Raw genomic sequence first — 25,640 nt, forward strand, 5'->3', positions numbered from 1 at the left:
ACGAAAGTTTTTTTAAAAAAATTATTTATTCAGAGAGCATATGAATGGGGAAAGGGGCAGAGGGAGAGGGAGAAAGAGAATCCCAAGTAGACTCTCTGCTGAGCCCCAACTTGGGGCTGAATCCCATGTCATGAGATCATGACCCAAGTGGAAACCGAGGTTAGCTGCTTAACTTGACTAAGCCACCCAGGCACCCTGCAAATGTTTGTTTTTACGTTTTCATCAGTATTTCTCTTTACTGCATCTAGACTTTGAATCATATTTAGGAAGGTTTGTCCAACTTCTAGTTTATAGTGAACTTCACCTTCAGGGAACTCACATTCTGTTTGGAGGACAACAAAGGATTAATAAAGTAGATCACAAAGTATGTTAGAAGATGTACCAGGGAGGAAAATTGAACAGGGAGGGGGGACAAGGACCCCCATGTTCAGTCTTGGCTAGGAGCTAAGATGAAGAGAGGAGGGGAACACTAAGGTGGCACATAGGAAAGGTAATGTGGTAAAGACACAAAGATGTCAAATCTCCCTCATTTGTAAATTTATTGCAACCCCAGTAAAACTCTCATCCATGTCTGTATTTTTTCTGGAACCATGCAAGTTTAGTATAAAGTTCATTTCATCTGGGAGAAAAAATTAGCAAGAAGAGACAGGGAAACCTTGAAAAATTAGAGTAAGAAGCAACCAGCCATTTCAGGTAATAAAACACGACAAAACCTTTATAATTAACACTGTGGAGATGGCACACGAGAGTCAGACAGACAATAGGCTTGGAGAGAATCCAGATATAGCCTAATTGTGGAAATTTAGCATATGAAGAGGTGGCATCTTAAATCACCTGAAGTTTTACTTTATATATAGGTGGGTAAAGTTTTACTTTATAAGTTGAAGAATAATAATTCATGGTAAAATGCACAGACCTAAAGAGTATAGCTAGATGAGTTCTGACACCCACCTCTACTACCTTCAACAAATAATCCATTTCCAACTCTAGAAAGTTCCCTTGCCTCCTCCCTTGGTTGATCCCTACTATCTACCTCTCTTTCAGAGGGAAACACTGCTCTGAGAATTTTAAATGCTAATGGGCTATATGTAAAATAAGACACAAAATTGGATCCATTTGGATAAATTCCAAATGACTTCAGAGATTTAAATGTAAAAAAAAAGGAACTACGTAAAAACTAGAAGACAAATCCTCAATGCCCCCACGTCCTTGATCTTTACACCAGCACTTTGAGGCTCAGGGTGGTTGCCTGCGCTCTTGCCTCCTTCCCACCCCAGCCCCCGACAAGCCCTCCTCACATACCCATGTGCTTCCCTCTCGTTACCTTTACAGAGTGTGTGCAGCCCTCTCCCTAAGGTCACACCTCGTATAGCCTGCTTTTTCTCCAGAGCTGTTATCTTCCAACACACTATTTTGCTCACTTAACTTGAGAGGTCTACTTTCCTGTCCTAGAATCACCTCTGAAGGATGGAACTTGCGTCCATTTTGTTCAGTGTCAGATCCTCAGTGTTTAGAGCACAAGCTCAATGACTTTTTGCTGAAGGTCGAAGTGATGTGGGCAGTTTCAGGGGGACCTAGGGCGGGTCCAGACTACCCCATCTCTTGGCTCTGATGAATAAAGGACAGGTGCAAGGCAGTTGAGAGGAACACAATAGGCTGTGAGCATATGAGGGAGACAACGAGCTGACACATCCTGGTGAGGCTCTCTCTCTTCCAAAGGTCTTCTGGAGGGGTGAATATGAAGCTCTGGACTTCTGTTGAGGCCTCTTTTCATCTGCACAGCTGTTGCAGGGCGCCTTGGGCCTGGGCCCAGCGCAGTCGCCACTGGGGCAGGGACAGACCCTGGCAGAGCTCCCCAGACAGGGCGGCCTGGCCTGGCTGCTCCCACCTGGGGGAAGCGGACAGCATCACCGGAAGGCCTGGGCCTCCACACACGCAGCCTCCCCCCAACGCCATGGCCTGCCTGTCACCGCCCAGGTTCTGCCCATGCCATCCGGCTCAGCACCCTCCCCCGCCCTCGTCACCCTCTTACCAGTCCTCCACAACCCCCTGTAGCTTGGGGATTCGCTCCAGTGCTTGTTTCAGCAGGTTTTCCAGCTGCTTCAGAGCCTGCCCCAGATTGTCTTTCTGCTCCTTTTCCCAGGATGCCCGGATCTGCAGCAGCTCTGCAGGTGAGAAAGCAGGGAGGCAGCTCGTTGAGTCCTGACTCCCAGGCGCCTCACAGCCAATGGGTCACCAAGGCTCCGTCACTTAGTTGTGACCTCAGCACCTCTCTCAAACCTCTCCCTCCTCCTAGGTCCTCATCTCAGGGGCAAGCCCACCATCCCCTAGGCCTCATCCTGGATACCCTCCTCCCTCCTTGACAGACCATCAATCTCCTTGGCCCATCCCTCACCTTCTCCCCCCACCTTCCACCTGGCCCCTAGCCTCCCTCCCAGGCTCCAGGCCTCAACCTCCTATTCTGGTCCATTCTCTACATGGCAGCCAGTGATCTTCCTAAAGCATAAACCTGATTCTTTCCCTCTCCTGCATGGAACCCTCCAAGGCTCCCCAGTCCCCCCCAGATGGAGTCTGAGCTCCTTAGCCTAGTACTTGAAGGTATGCGCTATGTGGCCTCTGCTACTACTAAAACCTCGCCTATCCCTCTGGGCCTACTCAAGACACCAGCTTTCCTGGAAGCCCCTCCCACTGTTCCCTACCCCAAGGCTTCCTCTTCAGACTGCTACAGTCCTTCGCTCCAGCAGGGTTTCCCCCTGGAGATGTGACTGGGTCTAGTCCCTCTCCACAGGTCCCAAACAGGCCTATCTCAGACCAAGTACAGATAGATGAGCAATACAGCCACAGCCCCTGGCCTGAATCCTGGCTCCATTCCTTCCTGGTCTTCTGGCCTCAGGCATGACCTTTCTCAGGCACTTCTGCGGTCAAGTGTAACCAAGCCACAGGCTAGTGGGGCAGGGGGGCAGACTAGGGCGTGTTCGACCTACAAGGCTTGTTGATAGGTCGAAGGAGGAGGTGGTGGTGGTTAGGGTGCTGGGAGGAATTATGGATGACTCCTGGATTGCTGGTCTCAGTAAGGACAGGGGGGAGGTCATTTACTGAGGGAATGAAAACAGGGAGAAGAAAAGCAAGACTGCTTTTCAGAACAGATGGAACTACGTTCTGTTAAAGACATACTATAATCTGAGATGCTCATGTGGTGGGATGATGCTGGGCCACATCTTGGGCTGTTCCCACACCCAGGTCCCTGCTCACTGGAGAGGGGAAGGCAGGGAGCCCAAAACTCAAAGGCCCGAAAATGGTTTCCTCCTGCTTTGCTGATGGCACCCCAAGTTATTCCTCATCAATACACCTCTTCTACCTATTTATCCTTTGATTCTGTGCTCCTTGCATCTACCGCTGGGATCCCTGGGGATGGGAAGCTCTGGCCTCTCTCCCCTTTGAGTTCTCAGGGCCAGTAGTTGGCAGGGACCTAGCAAGTACTTCCTGAGGGAATCTAGCAATGAACATCTTTTCTAAGTTTCAGTTTCTTCATCTGTAAATTTGGTCTTAATAATTCCTACTCTCGGGGGCGCCTGGGCGGTTCAGTCTGTTAAGTACCTGACTCTTGCTTTTGGCTCAGGTCATGATCTCAGGGTTGTGAGGATAAGCCCCATGTTGGCCTCTGTGCTGGGCATGGAACCCGCTTAAGGTTCTCTCTCTCCCTCTGCCCCTTCCCCCTCCTCTCTCTCAAAAAAAAAACAAAAAACAAAAAAACACCCTACCCTCATCATAAGGACTAAAAGAGACTGTACACGTGGAGACAAAATGATTGCAACCACACCAGAGACACATAGCAATTAAAGTATTATGCCATGTGTTGTTCAGTGCCCTGACTGGGTAACCGGACTGAGTCTTCCCAGCAACTCTGTAAGGTACTATGATTATGCTTAGTCCACTGAGGAGAAAACTGAGGCATTGGGAGATTGCACAGCAGGGAAGAAGTAGTGCTGAGAGGAGTTTAAGTCCACAGCCTACTTTTTAAGTACTCAATCGTATTGGATGCTCATACGTGAGTACTTGGCAATTTGATGGGCAGTGTCACCTGGTTAGGAGTACAGAGATATGTCAGACTGCCTGGATTTATTTTTTATTTTTTATTTTTTTAATTAATTAATTAATTTATTTATGATAGTCACACACACAGAGAGAGAGAGGCAGAGACACAGGCAGAAGGAGAAGCAGGCTCCATGCACCGGGAGCCCGATGTGGGATTCGATCCCGGGTCTCCAGGATCGCGCCCTGGGCCAAAGGCAGGCGCCAAACCACTGCGCCACCCAGGGATCCCCACTGCCTGGATTTAAATACTAGCTCTGCTCCCTAGGCAGCCACCAAGGCCTCCTGTCTTAGTTCCTACCTCTGTAAAAGGGGCAAATGGCAGCGCTAAACCCATAGGGCTGCCGTGTAAATGAAACCAGTGAACATGCTTAAAGCACTCGGTGCATAGTAGGCATTATGTCAGCAAGGGGTGTTTGTGGTTTCTTCTGGAGGGTGATGGTCCTGGGAATGGGCAGGGATGCCGGTTGTGAGGGCAGGGCAGGCCTTACCCTGGGTGGATGGTCCTGGTGGCAGGCTGGTTTTTACTCGGAGCAGATCCCAGCACCGGAAACTCTGCTGGTCCTGGAGGAACAGAAGGTCCTGGCGAAGAGAGGCAGCCTTTGGGAGGAGCAGTTCCGGAGCCTGGAAGGGAGGGTAAGGGGGAAGGACAGTCACTTTGGGCAGCAGGAGGGGTGGAAAGACAGATCCTAGGGGACAGGCACTCACCTTCCCTGAAGGCAGCCCCAGCGTGTGGCTCAGCACTATGAGGCTGGAGCCCCTCGGGGACGCAGGATGCAGCTGGTGGATGGATGGCAGGACCATGGGCAGGGGCTGCAATCTGGGGGAAAGTCCAGGTTGGGTGGGGTACTTAGAGGGAGGCCTGGGTACCAGAGGTTCTGGGGGCTGAGAGGTGGGCTCAGGAGGCCCCAGGAACGTGGAGGTGGGTCTGGGGATGAGGATTCCAGAGTGGGAATGAGGTCTTGGGTGAGGTCTGGCTGCTTGGGAACACTGGAGGCCTGGGATTATTTTTTGGGAGTGGAATCAGGAAGCAGTGGTCAGCCATGGAGGGGCTATAGGGGGTGGCTCCAGTCTTACCCTTCAGGACTATGCCGAAGCAGGGTGCCCAACAGAAGGTGGGGCAGATGCCGGGCTTCCTCCTCCAGACAGCGCAGCAGCTCCTGGCTCTGTGGTGCCACCGCCTCAGATGTGGGGAGCACTTTTCGCTGCACCAGAGCTAGCACCTGTGGGGAAAGAACGGGAAGGGAGGGGCAGCCTGGAGCCACCCAGCCCCATCTCCAGGGCCCCAGGCCTCCCCAGCCCTCACCCCAAGCCCCACCTCACCTCCGCAGGGCTCCGGCACAGGCGGGTCTTGCTGGCTGAGTTGCTCTTGATGAGCAGGCGGATGTGTTCCTGTGTCTCCTCCTGGGCAACCACGAGCCACTGAGATGGGCGGCTTTTACTTCCCACCTCCCACCCTCCAGCCCTGTCCTCCCCTTTGCACAGGTCCTGCTTCTCCTTGGGAGGCTCATCCTGGACCTCTTGCCACCACCAGAGGTCCAGTTTGGGGTCCTAACGCTCCCCGCCTCTCTCTGGCCCTCCATCAGGCACTGCCACTACCCCCCGCCCCGCCCCCCCCCCAGGTCCACCTCTCACCACCAGCTGGCGCCAGTGCAGGATCCGTTGCTGTTTGGCCTGTAACTCCTGTAGCAGAAGCTGCCGCCGCCCAGCCACCTCCTCCAGCTCCTGGTTCTGGGCACGCAGGGCCTTGAGCTCTGCCCGCAGGCCACAGCCCCAGAGCCCCAGCAGCAGCGCCTGCCTGGGGTAGAGCAGAAAAGAGCAAGGGAGAGTAAGATGACTAAGACTCAAAAAAAAAAAAAAAAAAAGATGACTAAGACTCATAGTGGAGGAGGGAGATCAGATCTGTAAGGACAGGGATCCCTGGGTGGCGCAGCGGTTTGGCGCCTGCCTTTGGCCCAGGGCGCGATCCTGGGGACCTGGGATCGAGTCCCACGTCGGGCTCCCGGTGCATGGAGCCTGCTTCTCCCTCTGCCTGTGTCTCTGCCTCTCTCTCTCTCTGTGTGTGACTATCACAAATAAATAAAAATTATTAAAAAAAAAAAAAAAAAAAAAAAAAAAAAAAGATCTGTAAGGACACACAAGGAGCCACGAACAAATGAGGGGAACAGGGAGGCAGAGGTGCAAGCCACAGGGGCAGGAAAAAAGTCCAGTATTCTGAGACCTCTGGGAAAGAGATGGCCTAGAGGCCTCTGCTGAGGGACCCCCCTCACCTCTCGCTGGATCCCAGGGTACATCTGTTCACCTCCTCCATCAGGCCTTGGAGGCGCCGAGTCAGGATCTGGCGCTCCTTCAGAAGGGGGCCCCGCTGGGCAACCAGCGTACCCACGGCCCGCCAGCTATCCTGAGGCAGGGGTACAAAGTCAGGGTGGACATGATCCAAGGGGGTGAGGGGATCAAGTGGGCTTTGGGATGGGAAGGGGATGGAGTCCTGGGAAGGATGTCTGGGGGTCACCTGGATGAGATGCACCATGGAAGGCAGTGCCTGGCTGGAGTCTGACTGGTCTGGTGCCTGGGACCTGTGGGTAGGGTAAAACTGCTGAGGGAGGAGCCCTCTCCCCTTGCCTGGGCTCCAGGGGTGACCAAAGTCAGCCCACTTACCAGATCAGTCACTGGGTTTCAGCTCCACCCCCATCACCAGGTGACTGTGCCTGGTCCCGAGTCTGTCCCCGCTTACCCATCCACCCATCCTGCCCTGCGCTGCGGAGCACTCCATTGCACACCTGGCTATCTCCGTTTCTTGGAGCCCATCCGAACTGCACAGGGACCGAATCTCTGCCTCCCGCTCTGCAGCCAGGTGCTCCAAGGAGGCCAGGACGTGGCCCGGAGGGTGGTTTGTCAGCAGTGTCTGGTGGGGGGGAAGGGTGAAGTAGGGCCAGATGGGGGCAGGGCTATGAGCTGGGATCCATGGTAATGAGGTGGGGACCAAGAGTTAAGTCCTGGCACCCTGAGGTTTGCTCACAGGGCAGAAGGTGTGGCCCCCCCAACCCCTCACCTCTACTGAGCTTAGCCACTGCTGGTAGGAAGCTCCAAACTGGTCATCTCGAGGGGTTCTGTGGAGTTGGGGAAGGACAGAGAATATTACAAGATACATCAACTCTCCTTCTACGAATCACCAGTACCCTGTAAGGTGGGGGGTATCACTGTCCTCATTTCAAGGATGAGGAAACCAAGTCCACCTAGGCCTGCTAGACTTGAGCTCCCCGCTTATACCAACTAGCTGCCCTTAGGGCCTTTCACATGTGCTATCTGTCTAGAATACGGTCTTATCCTTTTACTCTGGCTAGGCCTCCTCACCAGAGAACTGGTCCTTCCTGATTCCCTGGCTGAGGAAGGTGTCTCCTCTGGGTACCTGGAGTCTCTCAGGCTTCCACACTCTTAACAGCCCTAACCACCCAGGTTGCCACTGTCTGTGATGGATTTGTCTCTTTTTTGTCCCAGCCTGGAAGCCCTGTAAGGGCAAAGCCTGGGGCTGAAACAGTCCAGAGGCTTAGTGTCTGAGGAATTAACAGACAAGTCACTCCTCCCTCAAAGCCCAGGTTCTTGGCAGGGTCTGTGGGGCTTAGATGACACTCACGGGATGCTGCCTCCCTTGGCCTGAGGAGTTAGGAGTTTCTGTAAGAACTGGGTCCGGAGGGTGCAGGCTGTTCGGACATCACCCTGGGAAGAAGGTGGGGAATGAGGGAAACCCAGGGGTCCACCTAACCTGACTCCCCACTCCTCCTGTCCCCATGGCACAGGACTCTTACCAGGACCACAGGTTCCAGGCCCAGGGATGCTGATGTCAAGGGTCCAAAGGTTATGTCTACTTTGGCCTTCCTGGAGAGACGAGTAGCGTTGGGGTGGGGTCCCTAAGAGAAGGGAGCTAGAGCAGATGTCTGGGTCTCCTCCTGCTACAAGGCTAGTTACTGAGCCTGGATCTCGGGGGTCACTTCTAAAATCAGGCTACTGACGTCTCCTGGCTGTATTAGTGTCCTCACTGGCCTCTGCTCTTGCCCTATGCAGTCTGTTTTCCATCTAGTAGTTGATAATCCTACTAGAACCTCAGACAGATCATGTCACTTCTCTGCCCCAAACCCTCGAAAAGAATGTGATGTTTTCCCACCACACTCAGAATAGTAACAATGGGTATTAGAAAACTCTTCTAAGTGCTCTGTATGACTTAACTCACCTAATTCCCACACGTACCCTATAAAATAGATTTAATATTATCCCCATTCCATAAAACTTACAAACTGAAGAACAGAGAAGTTAAGTAGTCTCCCCCAGGTCATAGAGGTGTAAGTGGCCAAGCTAAGACATGAACCCAGCCTCAGAGTAAAATCCCAATGCCTATATGGCACTCTGTCCACCTCTTCCACCCCCCACCCCCCAGCCCCCCAATGCTCTCCCTTTTGCCTGTGTAACTAAAGCTGAACTGGCCTCTGGGCTGTTCTTCCCAGATGCTAAGCTCAGCACCTCTCTTCTTGCTGTCCTTCTCCTTGAGATTCCTCCCCCAATTCAAATGTTACCTCCTCAGAGAGGCCTTCTCTGACCATCCTCCCGAGAGTAGCATCTCCTTCTCCCTTATTATCATATCACCTTTTTTTTTTTTTAATCATAGAATTTATCTTTCCCTGCAATTATAGCGCCTGCTCCCTAGTTTACCATCTGGTTCCTCTGCATTATAGTGTAAGCTCCATAAGGGTGGGGACTTGTCCCTTATTTAATGTTCTTTCCCCAGAACATTCCCTAGATATACAGTTGGCACAATTCTAGGCCCTGGAAAAATAAGTGGCTGAGATAAGAAAACTTCCTGACCTCACAGACTTCAAATCCTAAGGAGTAGAGCTCAGAATTCTAGAACCCAAGAAGGGGTCAGGGTAGAGCACTGGATCTCTAAGGAAAATGTCTGTCTGCCTGCCTGGTGAAGGCTGGTCCCTGGGCACCTGAGGCCCACCTCTCTATGTCCTGCAGACGCCTCAGCTGATTCTGTAGCCGCTGCATGGGATCTTGGAGCCCCTGCTGCTGTCTTCGCATGGCCCCAGCTTGGGCCCGGAGGAGGAGAGCACGACGCTGGGTGTCTTGAATGCTCTGCAGGGTCTGCTCCATGGCCATGTCTATAGGAGAAACACGTGGCCATCAGCAGTTCCCCTACACCCACTCCATTGCTCATCTTCCCAGCCCCATAGGTTACCCTGAGCCTCGGTCTCTTGCTCCACTAGCTCCAGGCTCTGGTCTAACTCCTGGATCTCTGCCCGCAGGCGAGCAACAGTGGCTTCCAGCTCCAGCTTCCGACGGGCCTGGCGGGAACAAGTACAGAGGTAGTTAGATGCATGGGCTGGTTGGGGCTTGACCCAGCCTGACTGCTCTCTGTGGAGGACCGGTCTCCTTGCCTGCACAGGTAGGTGGCAGAGGGTTTATCACAAGTAATTTCTATGCCTGATTCTCTAGGCCTAGAGAAACACTAGGGTACCATCTGGCCGCCTTCTTCCTCCTGGGCTTGCCTCACCTATCCTCCTGTTTCCTGTCTCTGCATTGATGACAGTACATCTCTGCCCCAGTTCTTACCTCCCCACTGAGCCCCACATCTAGGGGGTCCCAAGGTCTTCTGGAAGCCTTCCCCTAGATGTTACTGGGGCCCCTTGCACACAATAGGTCCTACACTGGCCTCAGTATATCTCCCAAACCAGTCCCTTCTCCCAGCTCACCTCATCAGCTTTGATGCTTCATATTCATATCCCTTCAACGCCCAGCTCATGCCTGTCTCCCCCAGACTATAAGCCCTCTGAGTGTGGGGATCAGGGCTGTCTTGTGACCCAGTATTCCCAGCATCACATAGCACAAGGCTGGGCCTAGAGCAGAAATCTACAAGTCCTCTTTTTGGATGAAAGAAAATCTTATAACACATGTATGCTTCTCACCTCTGGACTGTCCTGGTGGCCATACCTAGGAAATGAGACCAGAGTTAGGGGATGACAGAGACTTTGGGGGGGGGGAGACACAGGAGGTATGAGGCTATGGGTGAAAACACAGTTGGATGGGACTAGGGAAAAGAGGAAGGAATAGCTTTTAGAACCAGTTACCACAGTAGGTTTCCCCGGATCTTCTTGACACTCCTACAGCAGAGAGGCGGAAGAAGAGGTGTTACTGTGGGGCTTGCCTGTGTCCCCTCCCCTGTCAAAGCCTCCCTCATGCTGCCGGCTCACCTCTGGCTGTGCACATGCCGCAAGACGTAGGCCCAGATGTCGGCCCCCTGGCCCAGACACAGTCTGTGGGGACAGTGTGTAAAGGTATGCCTCGGGCATCACACAGGGTACATCATCCTTATCCTAGGGTGGTGGTGGTGGGGAAAGTCTGTACTAGGGAATTCTCCCTTCTGCAGGGAGAGAGGGCCCATACTTTTTGGAGTGAGACATTCCCTCCTGGGGAGTTCTCTGTCGCTGAGTTGTGGGCCTTTCACTGGGTGGGGTGATTCCTTTCTCCTGGGAGAAGGCCCATCTCTAGCCACTTCCAGAGGAGGGGGTTGGGGGGTACTGCCAGGAGGTGCTCTCATTACCCGATGTGGGGCATCACTCCTATAGATTCAGTCTCCAATGGGGTGGTCCTTGTTGACTCGAGCCCCCCTACCGGTTGGGGTGGGTGGGGGTGGTAGGAGGTTGCAGGGACAGTCTTACTCCAAAGATCTTACTTCCACACAAGAAGGGGGCTTCAGGAACTCTGGAGGATCCTCACTGGCGCCTCGGCCCTCACTCCGGGTGGGAGTGTGGGGGTCCCCGTCAGGGGGTCGTCCCTCAATCCAGGCTCCCCTTCCTGGATATACTACTGGGTGTGTGTGTGTGTGTGTGTGTGTGTGTGTGTGTGTGAGGGGCGCCCTTAAGGGCCATCCTCACCCGGGCAGAGGAAGGGAGGGGCGGGGTTCCCACGGCCGGAGACCATCTCCGGGGCGGGGAGTCCTCCCCACTCGGGGCGTCCCTCACCTGCGCAGCGTCGACTCCGGGGCGCGGGCTGCGACGGGCGCCCCCATCTCCTCCGTCGCCCAGCAGCCCAGCTCCCGCGCTTCCCGCATCAACTCCATGCCAGCGCCGCAGCGGCGGCCTCCCGCGCCCGCTTCAAGTGCGGCGCCCGCCTCTGACGTCACGAGCGCGCCGGAAGTGACGCTGCCGCCGGCCGGGCGGGGGTCTCCCGGCTCCTCCGCGGCGCGGAGCGGTTGCCTGTACCTCGCTCGTCCCGTTTGGGTCGCTTTGAGTGAAGATGAAGCGGGTGTGGAGAAGCGGCAAGGCCCGTTCTCTTTCCTCGTCCTCCCGCTCACCACCAAGTGGCCCCTAAGAGGCAGAAGCTCCCAGATGCCTCCCATGATGTGCGTGACAAAATGGGGCTTTCATCCTGCGAGGCCGGGTACGGAGATGCCAAACTTACTGCCCTTTGATGTCAGCAACAGGGTGGTTCAGGTCTGAGTGAGGGTTGGGGCCGACAGCATGAGCCTAATAGCGCCCCGCCATGCGTTCTTCCAGGTGTTCCTTCGTCTTTCCCATTCCATGACATTCGTGAGCCGACCCTGCCCCGCGGACACCGCGGTGGATGACAGCCCCAGCGTCCCTGCTGCGGAGCTCGGGTCCCCTGGGGGACGTAGACGCTTCACCATCACCAGGTAGGGGCGGTAGAAAGTAGACAGCAGGAGCGGGTCGGTTTGGGACAGGGAATGTGCGAGGTCCGTGAGCTGCCCCAGAAAGCCCTGGGTCCTGGGGCTAGAGATCCAGAGAGCCCACTCCGCCTCGGACAAGGGCCCCGAGAAGTGGCAACATTCAGTGACCTATCACTGAACATCCTTGCCGAGGTCATCGCTCTGTCCTGTGTCCAGTTCAAAGCCTGACTCTAAGAAGTCATTCAATAAACAAATGAGGGGAGAGGTGCTGGGGTAAAAATAAACGGGTCTGAGGAGGAGGGTGGAGCAGGATGAGGGAGGGTCGCCGAGGGCAGTGGTGGACCATGTAGGGCTGTGGAGCAGAGAGGTGAGGACTGAGTGAGTGGGTCAGGAGATTGATTGGCAGTAGAGGTCCAGGGCGAGGTCCAGGGCTCTGGGATTAGGTGAAGCAGACCTTGAAATGCGCATGTGAGAGAAGGGACAGCTTTGGGGGAGATGCTGATAACAATGTGGGACCCTGTGGGTGTGAGGAGTTAAGGGACATCCAAGAGGTGGCTGGCCCAGGGCAAAGGGACCATCGGGTCACCATTAGGATAGCAAATCTGGGGGAGACGCTGTCAAGCTTCAAATATTTCATAAGGGCTGAGAAGCAGAAGAGGGTGCCAGGGACTGATGTAATCCAGGTGGGTTTCCTGGAAGAAAGATTGGCAGCTGCTACTCCACAATACCTAATGCTCAAAAGGTGCCATTTTGCTCAAACATTGTCAACCTTCTGCTTTTTCTGGGGTGTTTTGCTATTAAAAAACAAGTTGATTAGACAGCATGTCTGTCATTGGTCTGTGAGCCTTTCAAGGGGTTTTATTTTTATTTATTTTTCTTAAAGATTTTTTTTTATTATTCATGAGAGACACAGAGAGAGAGAGAGAGAGAGAAAGAGGCAGAGACACAGGTAGAGGGAGAAGCAGGCTCCATGCTGGCAGCCTAAACCTCAGCTAAACTGCTGAGCCACCTGGGCTGCCCTCAGGGGGTTTTAAAATGTACTGGCTGAGGATCCCTGGGTGGCTCTGGTTTAGTGCCTGCCTTTGGCCCAGGGTGTGATCCTGGAGTTCCGTGATTGTGTCCCGCGTCGGGCTCCCTGCATGGAGCCTGCTTCTCCCTCTGCCTGTGTCTCTGCCTCTCTGCCTCTCTCTCTCTCTCTCTCTGTCTCTCATGAATGAATAAATAAGTAAAATCTTTTTTAAAAAATAAAATGTACTGGCTGTTTAAGAGAATGAAAAGAAAATCACAGACTGACAAATATTTTCAAAACACACACTTGATAATGGACTTGTATCTAAAATATACAAAGAACTGTTAAAACTCAACCATAAGAAAACAATTTACTTAAAAATAGACAAAAGTTATAAACAGATATCTCACCGAAGAAGATGTACAGATGGCAAATAAGCATGAAAATTTGCTAAACATCATGTCAGTAGGGAATTGCAGATTAAAACAACAATGGGATACCTCCATATACCTATTAGAATGTCTAAAAACCCCCAAAATGATACCAAATGCTGTTGAAGATGTGGAACAACAGGAACTCCTTCATTGCTGGTGGGAATGCAAAACGATACAGCTGCTTTGGAAGACAATCTGAAAAGGCAATCTGAAAGACTGTGATCACAAATATATGGCATTCTAGAAAAGGCAAAACTATAGGGACCAGTAAAAAGATCAGTGATTTCCAGGGGATCATGACGTGGGGGGGGGGGTAGGGATGAAAGGGTGAGGCTCAGCAGTTCTAGGAGCATGAGACTATTTTGTATGATACTGTAATGGTGGATACATCGTATATTTTTAAAGGATTTTATTCATGAAAGACACACACAGAGAGGCAGAGACAGGCAGAAGGAGAAGCAGGCTTCCTGCGGGGAACCCGATGTGGGACTGGATCCGAGGACCCCGGGATCATGACCTGAGCCAAAGGCAGAGGATCAATCACTGAGCCATCCAGACACCCTGGGTACATCACATTATGCATTTATAAAAAGCCATAGAACTGTACAATATAGTGAGCCTTAATGTAAAATATGGATTCTAGTTAGTAATAATGTTTCACTATTGGTTATCAATTGTAACTAAGGTACCATACCTGCAAGATGGTGATAGTAGGGGAAAATGTGTGTGGAGGGAGAGGAACTATATGGGAGCTTTCTTTACTTTTTGTGTAGCTTTCTGTAAGCTTAAGATTGTTCATGAAAAATAAAGTCTATTAAAAGTAGTTGGTTATTTTTGGAATCAAAAGTTGGAATATTATGGAAAGTTGGAATATGACTTAATGAAACATCTATAACCATAATCTAATGATAACTAATCAGATGCACCTTGACTGAAGCTATAACATAAGGATTCTGTGTGTTTTGAAAGGAAGGCTAAAGCCAAATAAGAGATAGCGACTACCAGCCTCCCTCCAACTCTAAAAAAAAGCCACCCAGAGGCACCCAGAGGTTATTAGACACATGGATTCAAGGTGCCTCTGTTCTCAAGGGAGAGCAGAGTTGCTCATGCTGTCATCTCCCCAGGGTCACTGACGATCTCACCAGTTTCCTCCAGTCTCTGTGCCGTGGCTTTGTTTTTTTTTTTTTTTTTTTTTTTTTTTTTGTGCCGTGGCTTTGTAATGTGTCAGCTTGACCAGGCTCAAGGAACTGTATCTTAGAATTACCTTCTTGGTGTGCCTTCAATTAGGATGGACCAATGGAGATTCTTGGGCAAGATGTGGAGGGCAGAAGTGAAGCACCTGCCATTTTGGAGATCACACAGGTTGTCACTGGCTGGCTGCTGGCTCATCGTGTATGCATAGGGCAGCAGCCAGGCCAGCAATTGTTTCACCATTTCCTGGATATTCCTCCCAGATTCTCCAACTCCTGGGCCAGGTGTGTGTTCAGCTCAATGATGAAGGATGCCAGCTTCTCCTGTGGGTGCTCATACCACCAAGGGCAGAGGCCTGCTTGTACCAGCCTATTCTAGCTTCTCCCCCACTTTATATCTGTCTTCCCTTCCTAACTGGCTCTGTGTACTTTGAGTGCCAGCATCAGACACTTACAACCACAACATTAGGGACTGCTTCACAATTCCAATTGTGTAAGGTTAAATCCCAATTCATCTGTCTGTCCGTCTATCTATCTATCTATCTATCTATCTATCTATCTATCTATCATCTATGTGTCTCCCCTAGTGTTCAACCTCTCAGGTGGAACTCTGATGCACTCTAAGCAGGGACTCTTGGTGTCTGTGGAGTTATTGTTACCTCAAGCTGTTCATGGAGGAAGTTGCAGTGGCTTTCCTCTTCCTCCTACGTAAGATGTTTTCTTTTCCATTTCCCAAAAGGCTGATGCAAAAAGGTGAAGTTGGCATCTTACTCAGAGGAAGAAGAAATATAAGTCATATTTGTGCCCTGCTGTGTTCAGTCTGTTCAATACACAAATGATAAAATGATTACAATCCCCAAACTGAGACAGTTAACCTGTGTTCTGCTCCTGGTCCCTGTTTGACAAGCTTCAAGCTTTCACATTAATGCCTGTAATTCGATGCTTACAAGGTGTTCAGGACCAGCATCCTCTAGGGGTTTGTTAGAAATGCAGAATCCCTTGCTCCTCCCCTGCTGGACTTACAGGATCAAAACATGCATTTTGACCAAATCTGGCAGCGATTTGTATGCATATTAAAGCTTAAGAAGTGCCATCTACAGGACACTACTTTGGAGGGATAAAACCTTTATCAGCATTAATACCCAGAGATGGATTCTTATCATTGCCTTCTTGGATATACATTTGTGATCAATATTTGGCACATTTAGACCATCCTATCTCTAATTTCCTCATAACAATTGGTCTTTTTAGGACCATGTCAACTGAAACATCAACTGGGCCAGCTGAGATTACCAGAAAGTGAGTCTCAGAAGGTGAAGAGCTGGAAAGATTTGAGAGAAGTCACTAAGGATACTGCACACCCAAGCAACAACTCTGTACCATTGCGTGTCTATATATGTATTGAGTATATTACAAAATACAGGATTGATTTACAGCAACATGAGTTTGGTGGTTTCTTTCAGGGAGGGAGGGAAGAAGGAACAGAGAAGAGGGAGGGGTTTAATTTTGCACCCACAACATTTTCTTTCTAAAAAGAAGAGATCTGGTGCAAGTATAGGAAAATGTTTACATTTGTGTAATGTAGGTGGCACAGGGGGTCTGTTAGACTTGTTTCTGCTTATTCTGTAGACTTATCTATATCTAAATTAAGAAATTAAAAGTTTTTTAAAAGTGTGTGTGTGGGAACATTCTGGGTATTCTGTGGATGGTGGATCAGAGGAGGAGATAGGTGAAGGCAGGGGGTTGGCGCAGGTGACGACAGAGTTGAGGCTTAGCAGGGGCTTGTGGGAAAGATGATCCGGATGAGTGGAGGACACTTATTCCCAGGTTAAGCCCTTTCCAGAGATGAAAGCAGTGTTCTCATTGGGACCTTACCTGTCAAGGCTCCCTTCCTCCCACCTCTGGGATTTTATTCCTGCTGTGCCCTCTATCTCCATCACCCTTCTTCATGATCTTTAATGGCTACCTCCTCCTCATTCTTTAGGTCTTATCTCAGATGTAGCCCCTATGCAAGCCTTCTCTGATCGTACCCCCCACCTTGCCCAGGATTGTTTGTATTATCTTCTCTGGACTTCCTTCCACAGCTAAGCCTCTTTATGATGACAAATTCCCCAAACCCCAAGGTAGTGTTTTTCCTCCCAAACAAGAAATACCTTGGCTCATGTGATTTAATTTTTTTTTAAATTTTTATTTATTTATGATAGTCACACAGAGAGAGAGAGGCAGAGACACAGGCAGAGGGAGAAGCAGGCTCCATACACCGGGAGCCCAACGTGGGACTCGATCCCGGGTCTCCAGGATCGCGCCCTGGGCCAAAGGCAGGCGCCAAACCGCTGCGCCACCCGGGGATCCCCATCATGTGATTTAAAAAGTGTCCTGGTTTATCCTGGTTCAAGTGAGGTATGACCCAGCAGCTCAAATGCTGGAAGGCAATTATGAGCAAAGGCTCTGCAGTCTGACTCATTGAGTTTGTTTTGTTTTAAATTATTTATTTATTTATTTATTTATTTATTTATTTGGGGGAGAGAGAGAGAGAGAGAGATAAGCAGGTTCCATGCGGGGAGCCCGACATGGGACTTGATCCTGGGTCCCCAGGATCAGGCCCCGGGCCGAAGGCAGTGCTAAACCACTGAAGCACCTGGGCTGCCTGACTGGGTTTGAATCCTTATTCCATCACTCACAGGCTAAATGATCTAGAGCAAGTCTCTCAATCTCTGCAGCCTCAGTTTCCTCATTTATGAATCAGGGACAATAATAATACCTGTTTTTAGTGTTGTAGGGTTTATTTGCTTATTTTAAAGATTTTACTTATTCATGAGAGACATAGAGAGAGAGGCAGAGACACAGGTAGAAGGAGAAGCAGGCTCCCTGGGCGGAGCCTGATGAGGGACTTGATCCCAGGGATCACACCCTGAGCCAAAGGCAGACACTCAACCACTGAGCCACTCAGGTGTCCCTTGTTGTGTTTTTTTTTTTTAAGGTTTTATTTATTTATTCATGACAGACAGAGAGAGAGAGGCAGAGACACAGGGAGAGGGAGAAGCAGGCTCCATGCAGGGAGCCCGACGTGGGACTTGATTCCGGGTCCCCAGGATCACACCCTGGGCTGAAGGCGGCGCTAAACCGCTGGGCCACCAGGGTTGCCCTGTTGTGGGGTTTAATGAGATAATATGCATAAGCTCCTTGAACAGTGTCTGTACACAGTTGACTGCTCAGTAACTATCATGGTGCTGACGGTGATGTCATTAGGGACCTGGTTTATGGCTCCTCTTCCTAGCACTTGCTTCTTTTTTGGCTCCTCTCATCCTAGCAGTTCCAGGCTCTTCCACCTGGTTGCAGAATGACTTACCCTGCATCCTTTAAAGTTGGGGTTTTAGAGGATAGCATGGAAGAGGTGGGCTGCTTCCCTTTACCAAAAGCTCCAAGTCTCATTTGCTCAGGCAGGGTCACATGCCCACTCTGAACCGGCCTGTAACCAGGACATGGCTCCCAAACCTTAGAAGGATCACTACACTGTACCTCCCTAGACTTTTTTTCTCTCCTACTTCCCCAGACAAGGGCAGCTCTGTGATTCCAGCTCCTATGGTCAAAATTCTCTTTCTCTTATACCTATATCATGCATCGGCAATTCCTGTTTACCTTTAAAATTCATCAAGGCTTTTCCTTTTCTTCTTTCCCACTCTGGCCTCATATACCATCACCTCCCATCTGGAAAAACACAGCTGTCTCCCTGCTATCACCTGTTTCCCATACTCTGCTCCCTTCCTGAGTCACAGAGAGAGCTGATTAACCTGAGTCAGCACATGTCACTTATCTGTTCAACGTGTTCATGTCACTCAGAATAAAGTGTGCTTGCTTTGATCTTGCCTATGTTACCTCCCTGATTTCATCTCTAACCATTCTCTACTTCTCTTCAGCTATCCTGGCCTCCTTACTATGTCTCAGAAATATCAGATGGGCTCCTCTCTACAGGCCTTTGCACTAGCATTTCCATCTACCTGAGACTGTCACCCCAGATATATCTGGTTTCCTCTCTTAAGTCCTGCAAGCCTTTGCTAAAAAAAGTCATATCCTAATTGGGGCATTATTTGCCTCTCTATTTAAAACTGTGGCCCCTCACCCATCTCCAATACTTCTGATCACCCTTGCGATGCTTTAATTTTTCCCACAGTACTCTTAACATTTTTCTTACTTTATCTTTCACACACCACCAGAATGGCACTGCAGTAGATGCACAATAGAACTTTGCTGAGTTAAAGAATAAATGAAAGAACAACTCACAGTCACATTTGGTGGTGGGCCTGTCTTCCTGTCTGGACTGCAGAAATCCTGAGGACAGGGGAAGGGATCTATGTTGGTCACCGTTGTATCCCCGACATCACCCAGTGCAGAGCCAGGCATGGAGGGGGTTGGAGGTCCTAAAGATAGATAGCCAGCCGTATGTCTGCCAAAAGATTTCTGTGAGCAGTCTTTGTCAGATGGAAGGTGAAGAACGAGTGTTGGATTTCCTCTTCAGGAGAGCTGGAAAGCACGTACAAGAGTTCTTACAGGGAGGAGAGAACCCCCCCTGCTTTAGAGAGTGAAAGATATGTGACATTACTCACTGCCACATTGGCCTCCTTTTTGTTCTTTGAATCTCCAAGCTCATTCTGGGCTTTGAGGCTTTGTGATTGCCATTCCCACTCTGGGAACCCTCTTCTCACATTTCTTGGAGCAGCTCTCCCACCTGTGCTTCCATGTCTCACCTCAAAGAATATCTTAGAATGGCTTTCTGTGGCAAAGCCAGCTAGGTGTCTATAGGCTGCCCAAATTTTAGACTACGTTTTTCCAGAGGCCTCTGCTACCAGTTGAGGCCACGAGACTAGTTCTGTCCAATGGACTAAGAAGAGATGTATGACACTTAGGGCCAAAGCTTTATTTAAAAAAAATACCCCCCCCCCGGCTTACTGAGGTATAATTGAAAAAAATAAGATATTTAAAGTATACAACATGGTTATTTGATATATGTGTGCATTGTGAAATTTTTACCACAAACAAATTAATTAATACATCCGTTACCTCACATAGTCACTTTTTTTTTTTTTTTGGTAAGAATGTGTAAAATCTACTCTCTTAGCAAATTTTAAGTATACAATACAGTATTGTCCACCATAGTCACCATGTTATATATTAGATACTAAGATCTCACTCATCTTATAACTGAGTGTATGTATCCTTTCAATAGCCTACCCTGTTTCCCCTAGTCCCTGGCAACCATCATTTTCCTTTCTGTTTTTGTGAATTTGGCTATTTTAGAGTTCATATATAAGTGATATCACACAGTATTTGTCTTTATCTGACTTATCTCACTAGCATAATGGCCTCAAGTTCTATTTCTATCCATGTTACTGCAAATGGCATGATTTCATATTTCTCATTATTTATTTTTATTTATTTATTTATTTATTTTTTTTATATTTCTCATTATTTAATCTTTGTATCTATCTATCCCAGATCCCTCTCTATCCCTTCATCCGTTGATGGGTTGATGGACACCTAGGTTGTTTCTATTATCTTGGGAATTGTGAATAGTGCTACAGTAATTATGAGAATATAAATGTCTCTGAAAAACACTGATTTTTTTCCTTTGGATATATCCCCAGAAGCAAGATTGCTTGCTAGATTATGTGGTAGTTCTACTTTTAATTTTCTGAGGAGCCCCTATACTATATTCCACAGTGGCTGTACCAATTTACATTCCCATCCAAAAGTGTATAAGGATTCACTTTTGGGCTGAAGATTTTAAGAAGCAAGTGGGGGTTCTCCAGTCTCTCATCTTCTTCCTAGATTCAAAGGACTCCAAGCATTTTAGGAGATGGTGGAATCACCAAGTGAAAGAAACCTGAATCCCTAACTTAATATGTGGGCAACCGGAAACGTCCACTTTGGGAGGTTCTGTGAATGTGAAATAAACTATTTTGTGAGCTACTGAAATGTTGGGGTTTATTCGTTCCAGCCACTAGCATGACTCTAAACAATATACTTCTAGACCTCATTGCCCACTAGCCCAGTGTACCTCAAACTATTTGTGATTGTGGAGTAGGACTCATTTTCTGATATTTTAATCTGTCATGTTCTAATTCCTTTGGTCTATATCCTGTCCAACAAGACAAGTCTATTGATTATATTCTTGGATGTCATGGCCATGTCAAATTTCTGTGAGTTCTGAAGTGCTTATTGGCAATTTCTGTACTTGTTGCAGACCATTAACAATAGCGGACCAGTAGTAGCACTGCTTTAGCTTATAACCCTGTTTAATTTTCTCCTTATCACTTACCACTCCCTGTAATTAACGTGTTTATTTAGAAGTCTATTTGTTTATGTTCTTCCCAGTAGAGTGTAAGCTTCTTCAGAAAGGAGACTTATCTTGCTCTCAGTTTCCAGCTCCTTGTAAAGTGCCTGGTACATCATATGTGCTCAGAAATTATGTGTTGAATAAAGCATAAATGGCAAACTTTGGTGGTAAAGAGGGAGAAGAGGCAACCATACCTGTAATAGAACCTCTCTACAATTGTGACTTGACCTGAATTCTTATCAGTTCATGGACAGCTGCTGACTTTCTGGTAGACCATAAGTATCCAAGATTAGCTTTGGCCTCTTACAACCCTTCTGCCTAGGTTTCTCTTACTAAAGATCAGACTGCACTGGACTCACTGTCTGGTGATATGTCTGTCTTCACTTGGTTTATAAGTTCTTAGGGGGGTGTGGTTGATTCTGAAATGGTCGCTGCTATATCCCTAGAGTTGGGTAGCACAGCCAAGGCCTTTGGCATGAATAGATTTATGGCATGAATGCATGGTGTGAGCAGGAGGGGAGACTGCCCTGGGGGAATAGTGCTCTACCCTGCCTCCATGGCCTCATCTCTTGGCAGGGTCCCAGGGTTGATCCTGAATTCTGGTCCAGTGGGCTGCCCAACTTGCTCTTTTCTTGCTCCACCAACTACCTCAAGATGCTGCCTAGGCTGTCAAAACTTAGCAGTCCAGACATTTAGGAATAGATGTCCCATTTGGCCAAATGGATACTTAGAGCCAAGGTAAGTAACACTGTTGTATATATTTGGTAGTTTGCTGAAAAGGAGGTTAACGAGCAAGTAAATCCATCATGAGGTAAATCAAGATGGTGAGTATGATGAAGCTTCCCAAAACAATCCCCAAAACTGCAATGTAGTAGGCTTGGTAGGAGGTCTCAGCTGCCAAAGCTCGGTTATTCCACTTGTTGCTGTGCCTTGTCTGATTAGAGGGGAGAGTCAGGACAGAAATAGTTGGGCTTCAATGAGTTGTTGTAATGGGTGAGTTATGGGACTGTAAGGACCCAGGGTGGGAACTTGAATCCACAGGAGGGACAAAATAATTTGAGTCAAGGTCAAGGCCAGGATGAAAAGGGAGTAAAGGAGGAGAGGATTGGCGTGATGCAGATTCCCACCTGGACAGAGAAGATCAAGGCTACAATGCCTATGGGAAAACACAGGAGGAAGGCCCAAATGGACAGGCACATGTGGTCTTTGGGGGGCTTGCCCCGCAAAATTTCAAACGCCTGTGGGCAGGGAGTGGGTCATGGCTCAGTATGGCTTCTGGACTGTGCTGTCCCTTCTGACTCCTTCCTTTTCATGGTAACTTAGCTATATAAATTCTTCCTTGACCTCCTTTAAAACTCATACTGACTTCCTCTCACTCCCACCATGTCCCTTCTAATCTGTCATTTTTCCCTTTAATACCTCCTTCTACCCTGGATCTCTTAGCCTCCTCCACTCCTATGCTCTATAATCCCTTCTTATCCCTAGTAACCCTTTCCCTGTCTCCTGTAACCTCCTCCCTGTCTTCTAGAACTGCCTTGCAGGTCCCTACAGCTTGTCTCACTTGGACCCTAACACTACCCCCACAAAATCCCTTGCTGACTCTGATGACTCTCGCTTGTCCTCCTTGGAACTGCAACTGAGCCGCCATCACATTTTGTTCCTATCCCACCCTCATGGTCCCCCAAAAGCAGCCTTTTTGCCCCTATGAAACACCTACTAAGGAGACCCTACTCAACACTTGAACACTCTCACTTTCCATCTACAAAACCTTCCTTGTTCCCTCTTAAAACTCTCACCCTATAAAACTGTGCAAGCAATGCCTCTCTCCTTATCTCATTTGTAATATCCCTCACTTTGTCCCTATGAACCTGTCATGGTCCTGTTATGAGCCTTGTTCACCCATAAACTTCTCCCTTCCCCTTCTCCCCACCCATGACCTCTTTGTTGGCTCCTCTAAGACCTCCCTTAACCAACACTAAATTCTGAGTCCTCTCCATGTCCACTCAAAGCATCTTCTCTGTCCCCTTATAAAGGCCTGCCCTTTCTCCCTCTACCACTTTCTCCCTACCCCTGAAACCAGCGTCCTACCCTCGGAACTCCTCCTTCTTCCACTCAAAGCAGACTCCCCATTCTTCTAAATCCATGTTCCTTCTATATGGTTCTCTTCTTATAATACCTCTCTGCATCCCCCTGAAACCCTTCTTGCTCCCTCATTCTGCCGTTACCCATTCTCTCTTCCTCCCACCCTAACCCCCCGTAAATTCCCTCCCTGCCCCTTCAAACACCCTCATTAAGGCATCTAGGTCTGGGTTCAGGGAGCCGCTCCTTCATTCCAATCTGCCAAGAGTTACCCTGGAGACCACATAGACTCCGCCTCCTATCATGTTTTTCTATTACTATTGGCTGATTGAGGTTGCATGTGATAGGGTGGAGAGTCCAATACTCATATTGCTGCTGATTGGTGGGAAGGAGTTCCAACTCTTCCTACTCTCTCAGGTGATTGGTTAATTCTGGGGAGTTTTTATTACACTTTAGTTTCAAAGGTTGGATATATGTTTTGGATACAAGTCCTTTCTTAGATTTGTGATTCCAAATGTTTTTTTCTGGGTCTGCAGCTTATCTTTTACATTTTCTAACAGTGTCATATGCAGAGCAAAGTTTTTAATTTGTACTAAACCCAAATTATCTTTTCCTTTTATGAATGTGCTTTTGGCGTGTCATGTTTAAGAATTTCTCTTTGCTTAATGCAGTGTCAGGAAGATTTTCTCTTATATTTTATTCTAAATGTGTAACAAATTTACATTTATTTAAATCTATGATCCAATCTATTAGTTCATTATTATATAAGAGGTGAGGTCTTATTTTTTATTTCTTAAGATTTTATTTATTTGAGAGAGAGCAAGTGAGAGGGAGAGAGAATCTGAAGCTGACTCTGCGCTCAGCACAGAGCCTGATGAGGTGCTTGGTCCCTGGACTGTGAGATTATGACCTGAGCTGAAACCAAGAGTCTGACACTTAACTAATTGACTGAGCCACCCAGGCACCTTGAGACACCACTTAATAGTTTAAGCTACTCTGTTAAAAAGGAAATATGCTTTAAAGTCAAAATAAAGCTGGTGTGACTGCAAGATTGGCATCATTAAAAGCATGTTATTTACATGTTTAAGATATATGCTAAACATAAGTGGTTGAAATAATATTCCTCAGCCATTAGAAACGACAAATACCCACCATTTGCTTTGACGCAGATGGAACTGGAGAGTATTATGCTGAGTGAAATAAGTCAATCGGAGAAGAACAAACATTATATGGTCTCATTCATTTGGGGAGTATAAAAAATAGTGAAAGGGAATAAGGGGGAAAGGAGAAAAATGAATGGGAAATATCAGAAAGGGAGACAGAACATGAAAGACTCCTAATTCTGGGAAACGAACAAGGGGTGGTGGAAAGGGAGGTGGGCGGGGGTGGGGTGGGGTGGGGGTGACTGGGTGACAGGCACTGAGGGGGGCACTTGATGGGATGAACACTGGGTGTTATGCTATATGTTGGCAAATTGAACTCCAATAAAAAAATTAAAAAAAGAAATAATTTAAAATGAGTTTTTATGGTAAATTAGAGTATATAAACACCTAAAGAGAATTGGAGAATTTTTCATTTAACAAATGTCTTTCTGTCTACATAAAGGGAAAAGGAAATATTTGTATTTAGGCTTATATAAAGCTGAAAATACATAGATTTTTGATGCACAGAAAAGGACTTGGTAAAATGTGAGCCTTTTTTATGTTGAATAAGAGAAAACAATGAATAATTCTTTTTTTAAGATTTTTTAAAAATTTATTTATTCATAGAGACAGAGAGAGAGAGAGAGAGGCAGAGACAGAAGCAGGCATCATATAGAGAGCCCGATGTAGGACTCGATCCAGGGTCTCCAGGATCACGCCCTGGGCTGCAGGCGGTGCTAAACCGCTGCACCACAGGCGCTGCCCAATAATTTTTTTTTTTTTAAGATTTATTTATTCATGATAGACAGAGAGAGAGAGAGAGAGGCAGAGACACAGGCAGAGGGAGAAGCAGGCTTCATGCCGGGAGCCCGACGCGGGACTCGATCCCGGACTCCAGGATCGCGCCCTGGGCCAAAGGCAGGCGCCAAACCGCTGAGCCCCCCAGGGATCCCCTAATTCTTGATATTCACTTAAAATACACTATTAGAAAAAGATTTAAAAAAGGCATTTTGAGGTGAGGTTTTAGATGAGATGATGATGATGATTTTCATTTGATTTTTCAATTTTAGGTCACTAAAAAGCCTTAGGGGACCTTGGGTGGCGTGGCTCAGTCCGTTAGCTTGGGTTTTGGCTCAGGAGGGGATCTCAGTGAGGTGAGATGGAGCCCCCAGTGGGACTCCACCGCAGAGTCAGCTTGAGTTTCTCTCTCTCTCTCCTCCTCCTCGTTCTGCTACACACACTCTCTCAAATAAATAAATAAATTTTAAAAGACCCAAACAAACCCTAGGGCACCTGGGTGGCTCAGTCAGTTAAGCATCTGACTTTGGCTTAGATCATGATCTCAGGGTTCTAGGATGGAGCCCTGCCTCAGGCTCTGCTCTCCCTCTCCCTCAGCCCATCCCCTCCCACCCCTGCCCAACCCCTGCCCTCGCCCCATGTCATGCTCTCTCTCTATTTCTCTCTCAAGTAAGTAAAATTTTTAAAAATCTTTTAAAAAACCCCTATTTTTTCTCTGATAACTTGCATTGAACTTCTTTTGAAACTAAATGGGCCATATCTGTATGAGTTCCTTTCTTCCTGTTTTTTTTTTCGAGATTCTATTTACTTATTAGAGAGAGAGAGAGAGCACAAGAATGCAGAGCAGCAGACAGAGGAGAGAGAGAAGCAAGCTCCTTGAT

The 25,640-nt window shown here is 48.4% G+C and overlaps 2 protein-coding genes and 2 long non-coding RNA genes across 5 annotated transcripts in view; 1 reads left to right on the forward strand and 3 right to left on the reverse strand.

Annotated features, from left to right (window-relative positions):
- Window positions 1–515: 515 nt before the first annotated feature.
- HAUS5 (HAUS augmin like complex subunit 5) lies at window positions 516–11,264 on the reverse strand. Of its 2 annotated transcripts, none has more exons than XM_025421519.3 (19): window positions 11,109–11,264; window positions 10,338–10,400; window positions 10,215–10,247; window positions 10,053–10,077; window positions 9,326–9,431; window positions 9,089–9,248; window positions 7,899–7,968; window positions 7,727–7,809; window positions 7,145–7,202; window positions 6,873–6,997; window positions 6,605–6,668; window positions 6,363–6,493; window positions 5,728–5,890; window positions 5,416–5,496; window positions 5,170–5,315; window positions 4,801–4,912; window positions 4,584–4,716; window positions 2,033–2,165; window positions 516–1,888 (listed from the first exon to the last, which is right to left on the reverse strand). In XM_025421519.3, exons 1-19 carry the CDS (start codon window positions 11,204–11,206, stop codon window positions 1,771–1,773), a joined length of 1,902 nt encoding a protein of 633 aa, XP_025277304.2. In that variant the 5' UTR covers window positions 11,207–11,264; the 3' UTR covers window positions 516–1,770. The 2 variants fall into 2 exon arrangements, with proteins under 2 accessions (XP_025277304.2, XP_025277303.2); XM_025421518.3 differs by having other exon boundaries at window positions 5,416–5,514.
- ATP4A (ATPase H+/K+ transporting subunit alpha) overlaps window positions 11,251–25,640 on the forward strand; it is a 114,093-nt gene continuing 99,703 nt past the window's right edge. Inside the window, exons 1-2 of the mRNA XM_049110796.1 lie at window positions 11,251–11,526; window positions 11,643–11,779. The gene's annotated coding sequence lies outside the window, so the exon portion shown is untranslated. The remainder of the gene's footprint in view (window positions 11,527–11,642; window positions 11,780–25,640) is intronic.
- On the reverse strand, window positions 14,387–19,828 carry LOC112643635 (uncharacterized). The gene is made up of 4 exons (XR_007411005.1): window positions 19,011–19,828; window positions 18,688–18,927; window positions 15,066–15,172; window positions 14,387–14,555 (listed from the first exon to the last, which is right to left on the reverse strand). It is a non-coding gene; the product is annotated as an uncharacterized LOC112643635 (long non-coding RNA).
- LOC125755176 (uncharacterized) lies at window positions 21,480–23,125 on the reverse strand. Its single transcript, XR_007411001.1, has 3 exons — window positions 23,026–23,125; window positions 21,868–21,978; window positions 21,480–21,674 (listed from the first exon to the last, which is right to left on the reverse strand). It is a non-coding gene; the product is annotated as an uncharacterized LOC125755176 (long non-coding RNA).

The sequence above is a fragment of the Canis lupus genome, chromosome 1, assembly GCF_003254725.2.
Source record: "Canis lupus dingo isolate Sandy chromosome 1, ASM325472v2, whole genome shotgun sequence".
Lineage (NCBI taxonomy): Eukaryota > Metazoa > Chordata > Mammalia > Carnivora > Canidae > Canis > Canis lupus.